Below are 15,754 nucleotides of genomic sequence, written 5' to 3' on the forward strand. Positions count from 1 at the left end.
AAAGAAAGAAAGAAAAAAAGAAAGAAAGAAAAAAAGAAAGAAAGAAAAAAAGAAAGAAAGAAAAAAGAAAGAAAGAAAAAAAAGAAAGAGAAAAAAAAAAGAAAAAAAAAGAAAGAAAAAAGAAAGAAAAAAAAAGAAAAGATTTAAAACACCATTCATCAACAAGTTTCTAGTATATACATATGGAGTGAACAAATTTTCACTAAACATGCTTCTAAGAATGACATGCATGTGTATGGATAGAAAATTTTAACAAGAACAATTATGTACCAAAAGTAACAATTAATGACACGCTTACACTCAGAGCTTCATGAGTTTTATAAAAACAATACAGACCTTATGTCTTTACAAAAGGAATGTGTAAGTTAGAAATGGTTCCTTGTTTGCAGTCAGTTCACAATTAATGGCAATTTTAGAGTATTCTTACACAAATGTAAGAGAGAGTTAAATAAGCTGTTCTAGAAATATTCAAAAGAGAAAATATTGAAAATTGAGAAAATAGACTGATTATTTTTCCAGAAATTGATCAGTAAATATTTAAGAGACAACAAGAAACTTCAGCAGCCATTTTAAGATCACTTCAGACAATTAAGTATCTCAGCTAATATGTATGAGGCTGTTTCAAAATAATTTAGTTTTTACACTCCTCCTTAAGTAAGTTAAGAGCTTCTCATTCAGTCAAATATAACTATTCTCCTGCAATTCCTATATTTTGTCTTTTTTTTTTTTTTAAAGATAATTTGCATACGCTGCTTTTGGATATTTGTCCAACTCTCATTTCCTCCATAAGCTGAAGCTTTTGGAGATAATGTTATTTCATAAATATAAAATTTGCAATATCACAAGCTATTCCAACTATGTAGGTTGCTCCAAAAGTAATGCCTCTTTTTTACTTCCACAGAAACAACAACAGATAGTGCACGGTGACAATAATGTAACAATAGTGATGGTACAAGAGAAGTGGTAATAAATATCCAAAAGGTTACCTACAGGAAAAACTCACCCATATAGAAGCCTTCAGTCTGATGGGAAACACTGAGGCAATCTCCACCAAAGAGCAGTCTCCAAGAGATGCTGCCTTAGTGGTGGTCAGCCCTTAAATGCAGTCTAGAGGAGATGGAGTCAAGCTCCACCCCTTCCAGGAGCACAGCTAAATTACTCCCACCTGTGCTCTCACAGCTGACCCGACACTTGCCTCAGCTGATTAATCAGAGGTTCAGGCTGTGATTACCAGTTTCCCATACAGATAGAAACACCACAATAACACTATTTAATAGAGCAAATTCTCAGTTACAAATTTTTCCATACAGTCCAATATTCCAACCATGCTGTCTGGAAATATTTTACTATATCCATTGCCCATTTGAGTATTTCATATATTAAAAGCCATGCACGGGACTTGATTTATAACAAATGTCCTTTCTTCTCATATAGTTTTTGTTTATTAGCCACACGAAGTACCTATACACCAGCTAAAATGTAGCTCTTGCAAGATGACAGTTACCCAGTCTACACTGGTGTACACTTAAGAATTGTGTTTCCTGGTCTTATAGCCTTTCTGATCTTCCTCAGTTTATCACAGAATGCACGACATGCAATAAAGGGACTAAAGACATTAGAAAGATTAGAGCCATTAAGTAAGCAAGCAGCACATGAAGAAGAGACTATAACTCAATTATCTTCTTTTATCCCAGATGACCTTAATTCAGGACAATATTCCTACCATAACAGTATGTATCTTGTCTTCTAGATCAAAAGCTTTAGTGTAGACAAGTGATTCACTGAAGAACAGTACAAGGAACACAGAGGTTCTTCAGCACCACAGACTAACTGAACAATACTCGTGACACCTCTTTCTCCACCTCTTTCTTAGGCTTCCATTTGGCAGCAAAATCATTAAAAATGGATTTGACTGTTAAGAAGCCCCACCTACCATAATCAATCAAGCACAAAGTAATGAACATCCCATTTAAAACCAGGGTGGCAATGCCTGTCCCGGAAAATGATGTCTCTGCAGCCAACTACAGCATTATTGTTCTTATTAGAAGCGTATCACTAAATGTTTCACCTCTCAAAACTTCATCTGAGAGAGAAACTATCATCCTTGAAAAGAATTACTATTCTATTTCTATTCCCCTTACCATTAAAAAAATAATAGAGTTTCCTTTTTACACTGCACATCTCTCACTTCTTGCTTCACTCAGATAATATCTGTGACATCCAATTTCTAGTCTTGAAAACTTGCTGTAGTAGGTCACAAACAAAAAGCTGTTTATTTTTTTTCAAAAATTAAAAGACAGTGGCTGTCAGAATTCCAGAAGATTGAAGAGGAAGGTTAGTTTCTCTGATTCAAAGGCAAAAACAGCTTTTCAAGCATCTAAGTATTCCCCACCAGATAAACAGACCTAACATCTAACAAAGACACCCTGCTAAACTCTTCTAGGAAGGCTGAAGAGGGAAGTCTTCCTCTGCTGATTAATTCCATCACATTAAATGGTATTGATAGATTATAGTTCACGGAATCTCTGCTCTATATCACCTGTACAAATACAATAATTAAGCCTGTTGATGTCAAGAAGTTGCTTTTGCCTACAATATTGATATCAATGACAAATGCATAACTAAAGATCTTGCCAGATCATTTAATACTAACTTATGCAATGTTAGAGCAAGGTCAGCCATCTTGGAGAAAATAAGTACACAACTCAACTTGCTCTGCAAAGTTAGTATTATTTTTGGTATCAGTTTAGCATGCACAAAAAGCATAGACTCAAGTCTGAGTCAAGAAAATCCTATAGGTAGTTCCAAACTAGAGGTGGAGTTCTCATCTTCTCTCATGCCTGCAGCAATACTCTGATTTGACTTCCATCTCGAAACACTAGAATTAGGCTCCTTCCACCAGATACAAGAGGCAAAAAAGAGACAATCACAGATACATTGTCTCCTTTGATACATTTGCCACAATGCCTTCAGAGAAGAGCATACTCCTAAGAGACTCATTCATTTCAGTAGACTGCGGATGATAAGGATTGATAAGGATAGGTAGGGAGATGGGAAGGAAGAGGGAAAAAACCCTCAGATTTCATGCTTGAAATAGGAGCTTATTTAACACAGAAAAATCTAATTTTTATCTCTCAAAATATATCTATTGCATTTACTGAAGTGTTCAAAACAATGTTCAAACAGCAGCTTTCTCCAAAACTGAATATTTAGACAACTTCACTGCACACCCACCTGTAAAACATTCACTTTTACTTTACACAAGTACCACAGATAAACACACTTGTTCTGCTGATTTTATTAAGGAAGGATATTACAACAATCTTACCTGGTCTAGAGAGGATCCTGTCCAGATATACATACTAATACATGTTGCTGAGTTGCAAAACAAACAGTAACCCACATCTTGCTTAGAACATTAAACATACATGATCTTTTCTTGTTAGGCACACTCACCGTTTCTTGTCTTCGGGACTCAGTGAGCTTTTCAGACAGTTCCGCTAGAGTCTCTCTCATTTCTGCATCAGCCCTTCACAGAAAAATACAGGTAAGCCTTAATATTCTGCAGTGCAAACACTAAGGATCAACTGGGTTAATTTTAAGCAGCTACAATCTTGTGGATTTTTAGGCTACTTGAATTCATTCTACAGCTTCTATATTCCTAGCATAATTGGAGACCAACCTCAAGTGGAAAATCTGTAATAGAAAGAATTTCCATTTCTCTAGTGAAGATAATAGAGTACCTAATAATGGTTCAGTCTAGTTTAAAATATTAGATACCAGGTCAACAAGTACAAAATTAGGAACACGTCAACACAATCCTTTTGAACAGGACTAGTTCTTACTGACAAGAAGAGTACTAATTCCTGTTATTGTTATTAGAAAAAGCATCATACAATGAAACAGCATGTACTGAAATAACCAAAACATTATGGACTGAATGAGAGCTTGTCCTCATGAAACTCCAGTATCAAGAACATAAAAGGAGCAAAGTTTTACTAACAAATTCCCAACACCTTTTCTTTTTGTATACGTATAAAAAAGGGAAGGAAGCCACATATTCTATGCAAATCAGAACTTGTGTTTTCTATTTACACCTAGAAATACTGCATGAGAAGATGTGTAACAAGCCATTCATAGTACTAGCTGTACAGATGTACTGGTACAGTGTACAGATGAATAATTTATTATTTAGGAGCATATAAACCATTTTCTCCATTGTTGTTCATATGCAAGTTATATTCTGTCTATACCTATTTCTTCTTGAAAGCTCCCGACTGATGTCATCTCCAAGACGAACTTGCTCACTACTAAGATCGCGAAGAGACTGGTGGAAAGAATGCAGCTGTAAGTAAAAGTACATAAATTAAGCCAAGGCTTAAGAATGCTTTTATCTGTGATATTTCAAAAGTACATCTATATACACCTTTTAAAAGAAAATATTAAATAGAAAGCAGCAGATAAAAATAGTGTATGAAACAAGTCCACATGAATTTCAGATCAGCCTGGACAAAGCAAGTGTGTTTCTCTTTCTAACAACCCTTCACAACACTTGCTCATTTACCATTGATTTTCACTCTATTATTTGCTAAACTAAGAATCCCAACCATGTTTTTTTCTATGCTTTCATTTTAATTATCTGACACTGCATCACCTTTTTAACTTAATGCAAGGCAAATTGAAAGATTTGAACAGTTTAAGTCAGGACAGACATTTCCTGTTAATAAATGCTACTACAAATGAGAAAAAGTTCTGCCCAGCTATATGTCCTACTAAAGAAAGATAGCATGTAAAATTGCAAGTGACCAAGCAAAATATTGTGATGCTTTCAGAAACTAGAATGTACAGAAATTATTTTAATTTGCTATCCACCTTCTTTTAAATCTATTAAGACAGAATCATATGAAACTTCAGGATAGTGATGGTTAAGAGATTAATGTTTAATAAAAAATTGCACAGAACACTGAAAAAGTATTTGATCACTGAAGCATCCTTAGCTTCATCAAAATAACTTAATTTGAAGTAAAATCAAAGAGCCTGATAGACACACACTGTCTGCTTGGGGAAAGAACTCTCATTAGCAACTCTCGTTAGTACCTGATTCAAATTGTCAGCCTCGTTGACAAATCGAACACTTGCTGATCTAGACCTCCGATGTCTATTGCCCTGTGAGTCTCCATAATCCCTGAGAGGAGAAGTAGGCACAAAGCGGTGGATCCCTTTAGGTGATAAAAGACAAGGGAAAAAAAAGAAAATAGTTTTATTTTATTTTTAATATACAGAAAACGATTAGTATTGCTTTGAGAAAAACTCGTGCTTCATCTTGTGAATATGGATCACATTACAGGTAAATTACCAAAGTTACCTAAAATTCACAGGCATACTTGTTTAGCTCTCCTCAGAATTCTTCTACAGTCGATATTTGTTATACAGATTAATATACACATGTATATGTTTATACAGATACAGATGAAGGGTAAAGGGAGTAGGTAGATTATTTCCTCAAATTTTATCTATCCAAACAGTGGCTTCTTTTCTGTCTGGATTTACTGAAGCTTCAAACTAGAATAAGAACTTTTAGAATTTACATTAGGAATAAAAAGAAAATTTTAATGTTTTCTCCTAAAATGCATTTAATGCTATTCCTGAAATGAATATTCCTCCCAAATACACATTATCCTAAAAAATTATGAATTTTTCAAGAGATGTATAAGAAAAATAGTACAATCTACAGAAAAATACATCATTTTACCTCCTCATTTTCCACCAAGTATAATTTTACCTACAAGTACATTATCTTATGTATTTAAAATTTACATTTTATTTTTTGCCGTGAAGTAAGCTTCAGAACATACAATCCTTTGGACTAACTACAACTTACACATACCTACAACTCATGCAGCAGACAAGGCAGTTTTCTCCATAGCAACTATCAATGGATTTATATTTCTTGAGATACCAGAAAAGAAAATACATACTAGAAAGCTATAGGCATTTACCAAGTAAACAACTCCTAAACTTAACACAGGTCTTCCAAATTTCTAAAATGAATTTCTTTGAAGAAATCAATGATAGTTCTTCATGTCAATATCTTTATACAGTTTTATTTCCATATAATAATATGACATAATTTAAGTAAATTCAAGCACTTTAGGTATTTTACCTGGCACTGTTTCTCCATCCAAATCACTAGGGTACAAGCTTGAGAGAGAAGCACTTCTCCTTCCAGAGTTTCCACTTAGTCGCTGACTCTTTAGCTGACCTATAGACTGTTCCAATGTTTCTTTTAACTGCAAAGAAATCAGTTTACTGAAATAAAAACAAAGACATCTACAATAGCATGCAAATAATCTTAAATCATTAAGATAATGAGAGCTCTTTTTAAGCCCAAGTTTCATCATGAACCAACAGAGGCTTTCCTTGGTTATTTCATATACATAATATTCTCCTAGCTGTTGTAAAACAAGTTTTCAACATTGGCAGTATCAAATATTACGTTACTTAAAACATAGATGCAATGCACCAGGAATACACAAAAGAAACAAGCATAGCTACTATAAGCCAACTCTGGTTCTAAACCTCTCACTTTACCACACCTTTATTTTAATTCCACAAAATCTCTATTTCTAGAGGATCATCCCTCCTCTCCTAACAGAGATATATACACAGTGGTTAAACTGTTATTTTATTCTTGCAGAAATTAAGAGAGTTGGATATCTTGGATGCCTTTTTTTTTTTTTTTTTTTTTTCCTAAAGCTTAAAACATTATTTTAAATCTTCACTGTATCTTTTCAAGTTTGCTTGAATTCTTTCTAAAGCATTTTCATTATATTATTTTATCAAAACTCCATAAAGAAAGAAACTGCTGGAGGGACTGGAAGTGCTTCTTTGTTTCTATAGATTCAGGATTTCTTCCCCTCTTCCCTCCACTTCCACATATAAAATAACACTGACTTGTAACTAAGTTTCAAGGAAGCATCAGATGCAATAAGTTTGAAACAAAGTTATAAATCCCTCTTGTCCTAAAGACATTATTTTACAATCTCTGTTCAGACAGCTGCTTTCAAATCTGCAGAATTTTACAAAATCTGCAGGCTTTTACAAAAACTTCTATTCATCTGAAGTTTAGAGAAAATTGTCTGCGAGATTAAGAAGCTATTCTAGAATCATAGTAACAACTACTGACACAAAACGTACATGTCCTATTTGCACATTGTACTTCCCAGGCTATCATACTACAACACAACCTCCTTGAAGTCTATAAGCCAGAAAAGTAATAAAACTTCAAAAACTGTTGGACTTTCATTATATAACATACAACTAAAGTTTGTAGTAGGCTGCTCAAGTAACTACAAAAAGTTAACATCTACTTAACTCTTTATATATCCTACCCATCACTGCCAAGTTTTCAACTGTGAATACTACTAGGAAGAAAAAAGATTTAAGAAAAGTTGCTCACAGTTGCTATTGCTTCTGTTTGTTCCTTGTTGTATTCCCTGTATTGCCCCAGCAGATGGTCAACATGCTTCAGGTTTCTATTGGTATCCTTAAAAAAAAAAAAGAAATGTTTGAGGAAGAAAAGTCAAATAGAAATCTCCAACAATCTAACATCACTGTTGTCTTCACTATTTCTTATTTATGAATAAGTTAATAAAACAAGTAGCTGCTAAATTAAAAAAAAAAGGGGGGGGGGGCTAAGCATTCAAAAATTCCAAACCCTATTTAAGAAGCCAGAATCTGAAGAAGAACAGAGAAGCTAAATGAACAAAATATAACATGGTGGGATTATGTTGTTGTTGTTTGTTTAAACAGCAAACCAGTAAGGGCTCAGCTTCAGACAAAAGAAGTGTAAATACTCAGCCACTCACCAGAAAATATAAATTTTTTTTTTTTTTTTTTTTTTTTTACACAGAGATCTTAAAGAAAATTTCTTCTACTTTGCTGGCAAAATAGAGAAATAAACTCCTGATGATCAGCATATTTATCTAAGGTAAGGAAGTTCACCAAGCAGACAAGGAAAGCAGAGATATAGCAGATGCTCTAAAGCCACACTTTAGAACTTCCATGAAGAAATTAAAGAAATGGTTATAAAGGCTCTGGAGTGACATTTTCTTGATGGCAGGAAATCAAGAATTAAGAGGTCAACATAAATATTCTTTCTTAAAGTTTATTGCAAGATTACACAGCCCTCAAGACACTATTTATCTATGGCATGGACAGCATTTATCACAGCTTACATAAAACTACACAATAATGGGAAGAAATGACAAGTTAAGATGACTGAGTCACGGCATAAATATTGCATTCTTTACTGTGGGGCAACCTGACCAAAATACCATCATTTAGTTTATATAATAGTTTCATAGCAGCTTCAAATATCTCCAGCCACACAGCTGCAGTTCTACCCTACTCTTCAGCACAACTTTTCTACACAATGAAGCCTGAACTAGGTGAGGAATGAGAGGGTATGGTGGTAGGTCTGCTGAGAAGCCATTAGCTTAAAATCAGATTCTCAGAAGAGCAGCCAGAAAGAGGTTAGACTGGAACACAAAAACCCCAAGGACAGTGTTTTTAAAAAAAAAAAAAAACAGTCATATTATATTCTTATTAACTCAACCTTCTAGCCTGATGATCACTTTTCAGCCAAGAAGTTCTGAAGTTTCAGTGTTCAGTCTCAGCACTGAACACATCTTTTCTCTCCTCACATACTAAATGTACATGTGTATATATTTTATTTATTTTAGGTGAAACAATAATTAAGCACAAGCAATAATGTTTAAGTCTGCTTCTTCCAAGTTCTTAGAACTGTTAGCTAGAACAGGGATTCTCACCTCAAGGTTAATTCTTCCACACTGATGAACATGAATGACTTCAAGTCATAAATGATGTCAAGACAGTTAAACACCTCCTCCTATGTGCAAAATAGATCAGAAACCTGCTCTCCTGCCTCCACTGAAGAAGCAGGAATTAGTTGAACCCTTTTTCCTGCTCAGGTACAGATCCACTCCAAGTTTACAAGTATTGCTTCTCACTGTGCTGTTCAACATCTGCGAATTATTGGAGTTATGATTCCTCTTTTATGAGGAATAGATTAGACTGCCTACCTATTTTCTTTATTTAGAACTTGAAAATGGTACACTGTAAAAGATGAGGCTGGACGTTTCCACTACAAAATTCAACATCACTTGTAATGATATGAAAAGTTTTTTTGCATTATTCAGTTCATTAATTTTATTAGTAGTTTTGCTAAACACATCATGGTTTCTAACAGTATTACATTATGCTTTCACTTCGTTGTTATTCCACATAGCATCAAGCTACCCAATTCCAACTCCAAGGCAACATGATCAGATACATAATATCTGTTGGCTTACACAGAAAGCAATGTTTCTCATCACTACCAATACATTGCACAACTTTAGCAGTGAAAATTTTTTACTTTTTTTTATTTTTCTTTACAAACTGTTTATATACTTTAAAACATTAGTTTGTAAGCAACCTGTAAAGTGCTTGCTAGTGTATGAATCTTCTCTGTAACCTCTTCAGCACCATAGTTCCGAGCTCTGTTGTGGGATGTCCTCGGAGGAGGCCATCTTCCTATTCGAGCCCTAAAAAAGTTGTCTGAATCACTGGATGAATCTGCCATCAGTATCTTGCAACCTAGGCTGAAAGAGTAGAAAATTAATGTTAAATCCTGATTGTAACTGAATAAATCCAAGCTATACAATATTCCCAAAGCAACTTCATAGACTACTCAGACCACTACACTAGCAGGATGTACTTCAGAGGCGCATCTACCAACTGTTCCTCAGTTATTATGCTTATCTACACCATGAAGCAGAGGCCAACATGCATGAAGGAAACTTATTTTGAACAGAACTCAACAAATAGACATTCTCAACACTAACAGCTGCTCAGTACACAGGCAAAGATCACAGCTGAAAACAAATTCTCTCTGTAAAATATACAATAGAGGCATCAAGAGAGCAGAACAATTGATGAATCCCCCACGTGACCAGGCAGTTGGGCACTGCAATCTTTATAGGCCCCAACCAACCGAACTACCCTGTCCTATTTTATCAGAACCATTCTCCCTTTGTTTCTCCCTCAATTCTAGGCTATGTACAGATTGACTGCGCTCAACTAATACCCCTGATTATGCAAAGAAAGATTAAGAAGCAGTGTCTTTAATGACTCAAGAATTCGAGACATTATGATAGACTGCAAATACTGAGTCTTTAAAAGAAAGGAAAGGAAAGAAAATTGAGGCTAAAAATAGCAAATGTATCGGCTTAATTTTAATATGTGGGAAAAAACTAAAATAAGCTATTTTAAGTTTCTAGTTAAATACTTTTACTCAAAAAAAGAAAAGCAATGTATGAGTTGATATCAAATCAATTGTGCCAATAATAGGTGACTAGAGTCTGTTAAACAAAAAAAAGGGGCAGTAGAGGTAACTTTTAAACAAAGCATTAAACACTCATGACGTACACAAAATTAAGCTGAAGAAAAATGAAGTAAATTAAGCTTTAATAGAATGGAAGTGAAGTGGTTAAACATCAGAACTCATAGAGAAGTTGTGTCAAATGGAGAAAAATCAAGTGAGAACCTGCAGTAAATCTACTGCATATTTTCTTTAGCTTACCTGATAATAGAATGGAATATGTTTATTACATTTGCAGAAGTTTATAAATGCTGGCAGAAGAATCAGAGGAGAATAAAAAAAAAAATTAAAAAACAAAAACTTGGTAGACAGTAATCCAAGTTCAATATGCATTGACAATGTAATGTTCTAGAAAGAAAAGTTTAACATCTTAAAAGATGGGGGCGGGGAGGAAGCTACTTTCATAAACAGTGAAATACTACTACTTATACCCACCTTGCATTCAACATAACCCTATGGCTGTGTTGAGGTTAAAGAATCCTGCTTGAATCAAACTCAAAAATAATTTGAGGTAGAAAAGATATGGCTTGCAAGAAAAGAGTGGGGACTGAGAGTGGCAGGGTAGTGGTGAGAAAACTGGAAGAAGAAATTGTTAAAAGCTTGGATCAGTAATGACTGCTGTAGCAAAATCAACTACTAAAAGATCAAAATTGCAACCCTGTAAAACTAGGTTAAGATAGAACTTCTTTTCTTAAATTATTACACAGTGCAGCAGTCTCCCCAGTGTTCATGGAGTTACTACCATTGAGGTTTACGCTAGCAATATCGGTTTGGAGAAACAGCCTGAATCTAAGTATTACAGGGGACAAGGAGGGGGAAAAAAAAAAAAAAAAAAAAACAACTTTTTAAAATTCCTTTTGGTCCTGTAGTAGACCCAAGAGAAGTCATAGTAAAGATACTATTCTTGTAGCCACTAAAACAAGCTCCCCAAAGAAGCCATGGATGAGATTTAACTCTTATGCTGTATTTTATATACACTCCACTTGATGTTTCTCCAGTCTTATTAAAATGATATAAGTTTGTATCTTCTAGACTTGGATAGAAACTTTTTGAATATGAGAGGAGAGTAAATCAATGTAATCAGTTTCTGCTTAAGTACACCAATATTCCCCACAGCTGTTTTCTAAAGTGAGGAATTTATCTCATCTTTGCTCCCCTTATCTCACTAAGGCACACTCTGACTGCCAGTATCAGCAATCACTGTTCCAGTACATCTCACTCCAGTCAAATGAAATTAAGTCTAAATGAGGCTCAGCAAGCATGAACATTGAGCACTGAGGGAAGAAAACAAAAAAAAAACAAGGAATACTGGATATTTTCAAAGAGAGAAAAAGAAAAGAAATAAAGTACAAGTAGTAATAACAGTGTGGAGTAAGTTTAATTTTTAGCATAACGTTTTGCTAATAACTATACTAAGCTGTGTTTTCCCCATCAGTCTTTACTGCAAACTCACACAGACATCAGCACAGTCCATATTCTATCACACAAACCACTTGTATCACTGATAAGCATAAGAAGAAATTTCTCTCTCAAAGAAAAATCATCTTATCACCTGTTTGGGGGCTATTTCTTTTTAATGTTCTCTCCCACTACATACAAGAGGCAGCACAATCACTCAAAATCCAGCAAACAAGGGATTCAGCAACCACTCTCCTCAAATTAACAAATATGTTCATCCTCAATGCACTTCATGAAAATCTTTTTTAAGACAGCAAGCAATCTCTCAATGCTATTAATAGCCATACTAAAAATAAAGCACAAGATCAACCCTAGAAGAGATCAGAAACCCAGCCCTGAGTCATTAATCCAAGCAAATCTACTCTTTATGTGTCCACAGGCCTTAGTACCACCATATTTTCACTTATCATTCTTACATTTGAAGCACATTCATCTTTAATAATCACAGCAAACAGTTGAGGATCTGTATCTGGCATGTTTTATCTCAACTACAAACTCATTGTAAACGTTATTTCAACAAAATTAGTTTCTTTAGATCTGCAGTTTACAGAAAACAAATTATTTTATTCCCTAAATATGCAGAAAAGCATGTTACATTTACTCTGTAAGTAGAATATTGCACATAAGTATCTTCTGAGTCCAGAAAAACTAACTTTACTTTATGCAATTCATTCAGCTTGTCTGATAGCTCAACAGCTCCAAGAGAAAAATAGGGCTTAATTCTGACTTCCATGAGGTCACATTCTTTCTATACCAAAGAACAAAGAATAACGTCTTTCACAACATCAATAGTTTCACAGTGAAATTGGGTGTCTTAAGGATACCTACATAGAGATAAAACATGTCAAAACACTCTTCATCAGTTCAGCATTCTAATTCACTTTAAGACAAAATGGCATAAGCCAGCAGAATCCCAAAGATTAGTTACTGAATCTCAGATGACAGGAACAAAATTCTTTACATTTTCCCAAATTAAAAGCAACTGGTCTCTGCACACAGTTCTATGTGCACCTCTAGTTAGATGATTATGGGAACTCATGGCAGAAGAGAGAAAGGTGTTGATAATAATTCTGATCACTCAGAATATAATAATTTCATTCGATCATCAGAGTGAAAATCAGAACAGGAACACCACTGAAGAGAACAAAAAGGAAATGAAGATTTACAGTAATACAACTGATAGTGTTGTTTTCAGCTGACCAAAATTAGCTCGTCAGGATACTAAGTGGCTAAGGTACTGAAGAAGGGGCAGTAAATGACAGAAACCTAAAAGGAAACACTACACAGACTTGAAGAAAAGTTCCCATTTATAGTTATGTAGTATTCTTCCTTGTTATTATAAACAACCACAGAGGAACTGTAGGCACTTTTAAGTTAGAGAAGGATCATTTCATATAAAGCAACATCCTCATTTTAGTTACAGAAGTTTTATTTTAGGTTTAAAAAAAAAAAAAACAAAAAAAAAAAAAACCAACAAACACCAAGATCATACAGAGTAGAGATTTGTACAAATATTATGCGTGGACATTTGCTGCATTAATGTAAACCAGAAAAGAATTATCATCACTTTTTCCAAAAAACTACACTGATTGCAGCTCACAACCATGTAACCTACAGCAAGAAACGTTTGTGGTCAGTTTTGCTTTTTATTTGGGTCTTCTAATGTACAGTTAACGTACCCACTCAGACCATAACGTTTCTTGCAGTAAGAAACACGCCAGCTCTCCCAGGTGCCGTCCCTGTTCAGCGCACAGTGCGCCGAGACCACGGGGGACTTTCCTGCAGCGACCCGCAGGGCAACAGCAGCACGACAACAGCTTGAGGCGCAGCCTGCAGCCTCAAGCTAGCAGATGAGTTGGGCACGCACAGCCCGACTGCTTCCCAAGCGCTTCTATTTGTTTATCCCCACATACGCTAATCCATCACTAGGTAACTGAGTGGTAAAGCCGTGAGCGAAGCCTTATAGTTATGGGTGAACCAGATAAAGACTGAGAGCGGTTCCTAAAATGGACAGCACGATAACCTGGCAACCCTTCCACCTGTAATGCTTCTGTTTGTGCCAAAAGCATTCAGGGACCTGATGCCACAAGCAGACACACCAGCACAGTGCTTCCAGAACTACATTTATCACCAACACGTGACACAATACTCCCTGAGCTTTTCAAAGCACGGCACAGCGAACGACTCTCGTAACCCAGCTTTACCAACACCCGATCCCACCCCGAGGGTCCCCGGCCGCCTTAACTCCTAGCCCCGAGCATTCCGCCGCTCGTTCCCCTACAATCCCACGGGCCGCCCGCCTGCTCCCGAGGCCCCGCAGGAACAACCCGCCGCCGTCACCGCGCCGCACAAAGCAGCGCCTCCCCACGTGCCACTAGCAGCCCCCAACCCTCACCGCGCTGCAGCCTGAGCCCCACCTCCCCGGGACGCAGCCAAACCCCTTCCCCATAAAAGCTTCCCACCCTCCTCACCTCGCCGCTATGGCAACTTGAACTAGCCGCCTTGACACCGGCGGGCAGAGCCGCCTTCCGGGAGCCTGGGCAGCCCGCGAGGCTACTATGGGACACGTAGTTCTCAAGTTGCAGTTCGGCCTTAAAGAAGGAAAAAAGGAGAACTTCAACTCCCAAAAAGCTTTGCGAGGCAGCCGGACGAGGCAAGTGGCGGACACCCGCAGGAGGAATAACTGGAGGCCAGGCTCCGCCCCTCCGTGAGCCGTTGTGGGGGGGTCGCGGTTGCGGGGGACCCGGTGGGCGACGGATCTGGGGTTGCTCCCCGCTTCTCGCAGCAGCCTCTACGATAGAGCGCAATCCGTGATGTAGAGAGGTGCTTATAAATGTATAAAGATACAGCTTTACAAAATGCACATTAATGTTTACAAACATCTACGTTCTCTAAACGTAATGTAAATAAACAGAAAGAGAACAAACAAGCTGTGGCTCTGCTGAAGCAGATGCACGCTCCCTACATTGTACACAGGAGGAGGCAGGAAGCCTGGCTGATCCACTGGAAAAATGAGTGTGTGAGCTACCAGCGGGATGTGTGTCTGACCAGGAAGGAACCTCCTTCCTCCTCCATCAGCTTTTCCAGAACTGTGTTTTGGAGCCAGGCACCTTGCTGTTCATAAATGCTGCATCTGCTACCTGCGTGCAGTAAAAAGGAGCAAAATATTACAGACTGCAGTGCTGAAAAGCATTAAAGAGAGAAATGAAACAATGTGGATGTTATATGCAACAGCGTATAATTGCTGCAGTAACACCTTTTCAGTTTGGGAGGATGATGTAAGAAAACAATTATTTAAGTATGCATACTAACACTTGTTCTAGAGACAGGTGCTGTGCCAAAGCAGCACTTCTTTTTTACTGACAGAACAATAATTATTTTAGTTACTGAAACTAGAAATAGGTAGTAGCTGGCACACCTTGCGTGGGTCTAGAAAATAAGAAAAGCCTTTATTTTACTCTTAATAATCTCCCTATTTGGAGCACTTCCTCATACGTACAGGATTTAACTGTTGATATCTTGTAATCCCTTTGGGAGTTAATGTAGAACAGTAATTAGAGCTAATTGCTTCTGTGGAAGAACCTGTTGTGGTTTAACTGATTTGCATATAAGCTATATAATGAGTGCAAAGATGCCCAAGATATCATATCAGATCTGGCAACAAAGAGTAATGTTATTTTTAAACAAATTCACTGCCAAAACAAAGGAATTATGCGCCTTGAAGTATTGAGATATGCACAGGATGAGCCACCATTCCTGTCACTAGAGGGAGCATCTGTAACAGTGGAAAGATATACTTTGTCACAACTTGACATGGTGAACAGTAGGAACTGGGAAAGGGGGAGAGCTGAA

The 15,754-nt window shown here is 36.6% G+C and overlaps 1 protein-coding gene across 4 annotated transcripts in view; it reads right to left on the reverse strand.

The window, feature by feature from the left end:
• Positions 1–14,690, reverse strand: part of CEP128 (centrosomal protein 128) — a 91,427-nt gene extending 76,737 nt beyond the window's left edge. For 2 of the 4 annotated variants that reach the window (XM_015865217.2, XM_015865213.2), the window contains exons 1-7: positions 14,374–14,689; positions 9,500–9,665; positions 7,460–7,546; positions 6,164–6,290; positions 5,098–5,219; positions 4,254–4,345; positions 3,457–3,529 (exon numbers count right to left, since the gene is read on the reverse strand). In XM_015865217.2, the coding sequence (XP_015720703.1) occupies positions 3,457–3,529; positions 4,254–4,345; positions 5,098–5,219; positions 6,164–6,290; positions 7,460–7,546; positions 9,500–9,646 (648 nt within the window). In that variant the 5' untranslated portion in view covers positions 9,647–9,665; positions 14,374–14,689. Of the gene's footprint in view, positions 1–3,456; positions 3,530–4,253; positions 4,346–5,097; positions 5,220–6,163; positions 6,291–7,459; positions 7,547–9,499; positions 9,666–14,373 lie in introns of all 4 variants that reach the window. The other 2 variants (XM_015865215.2, XM_015865214.2) reach the window with 2 other exon arrangements.
• Positions 14,691–15,754: the final 1,064 nt, after the last annotated feature.

This window comes from Coturnix japonica, chromosome 5 (genome assembly GCF_001577835.2).
Source record: "Coturnix japonica isolate 7356 chromosome 5, Coturnix japonica 2.1, whole genome shotgun sequence".
Classification (NCBI taxonomy): domain Eukaryota; kingdom Metazoa; phylum Chordata; class Aves; order Galliformes; family Phasianidae; genus Coturnix; species Coturnix japonica.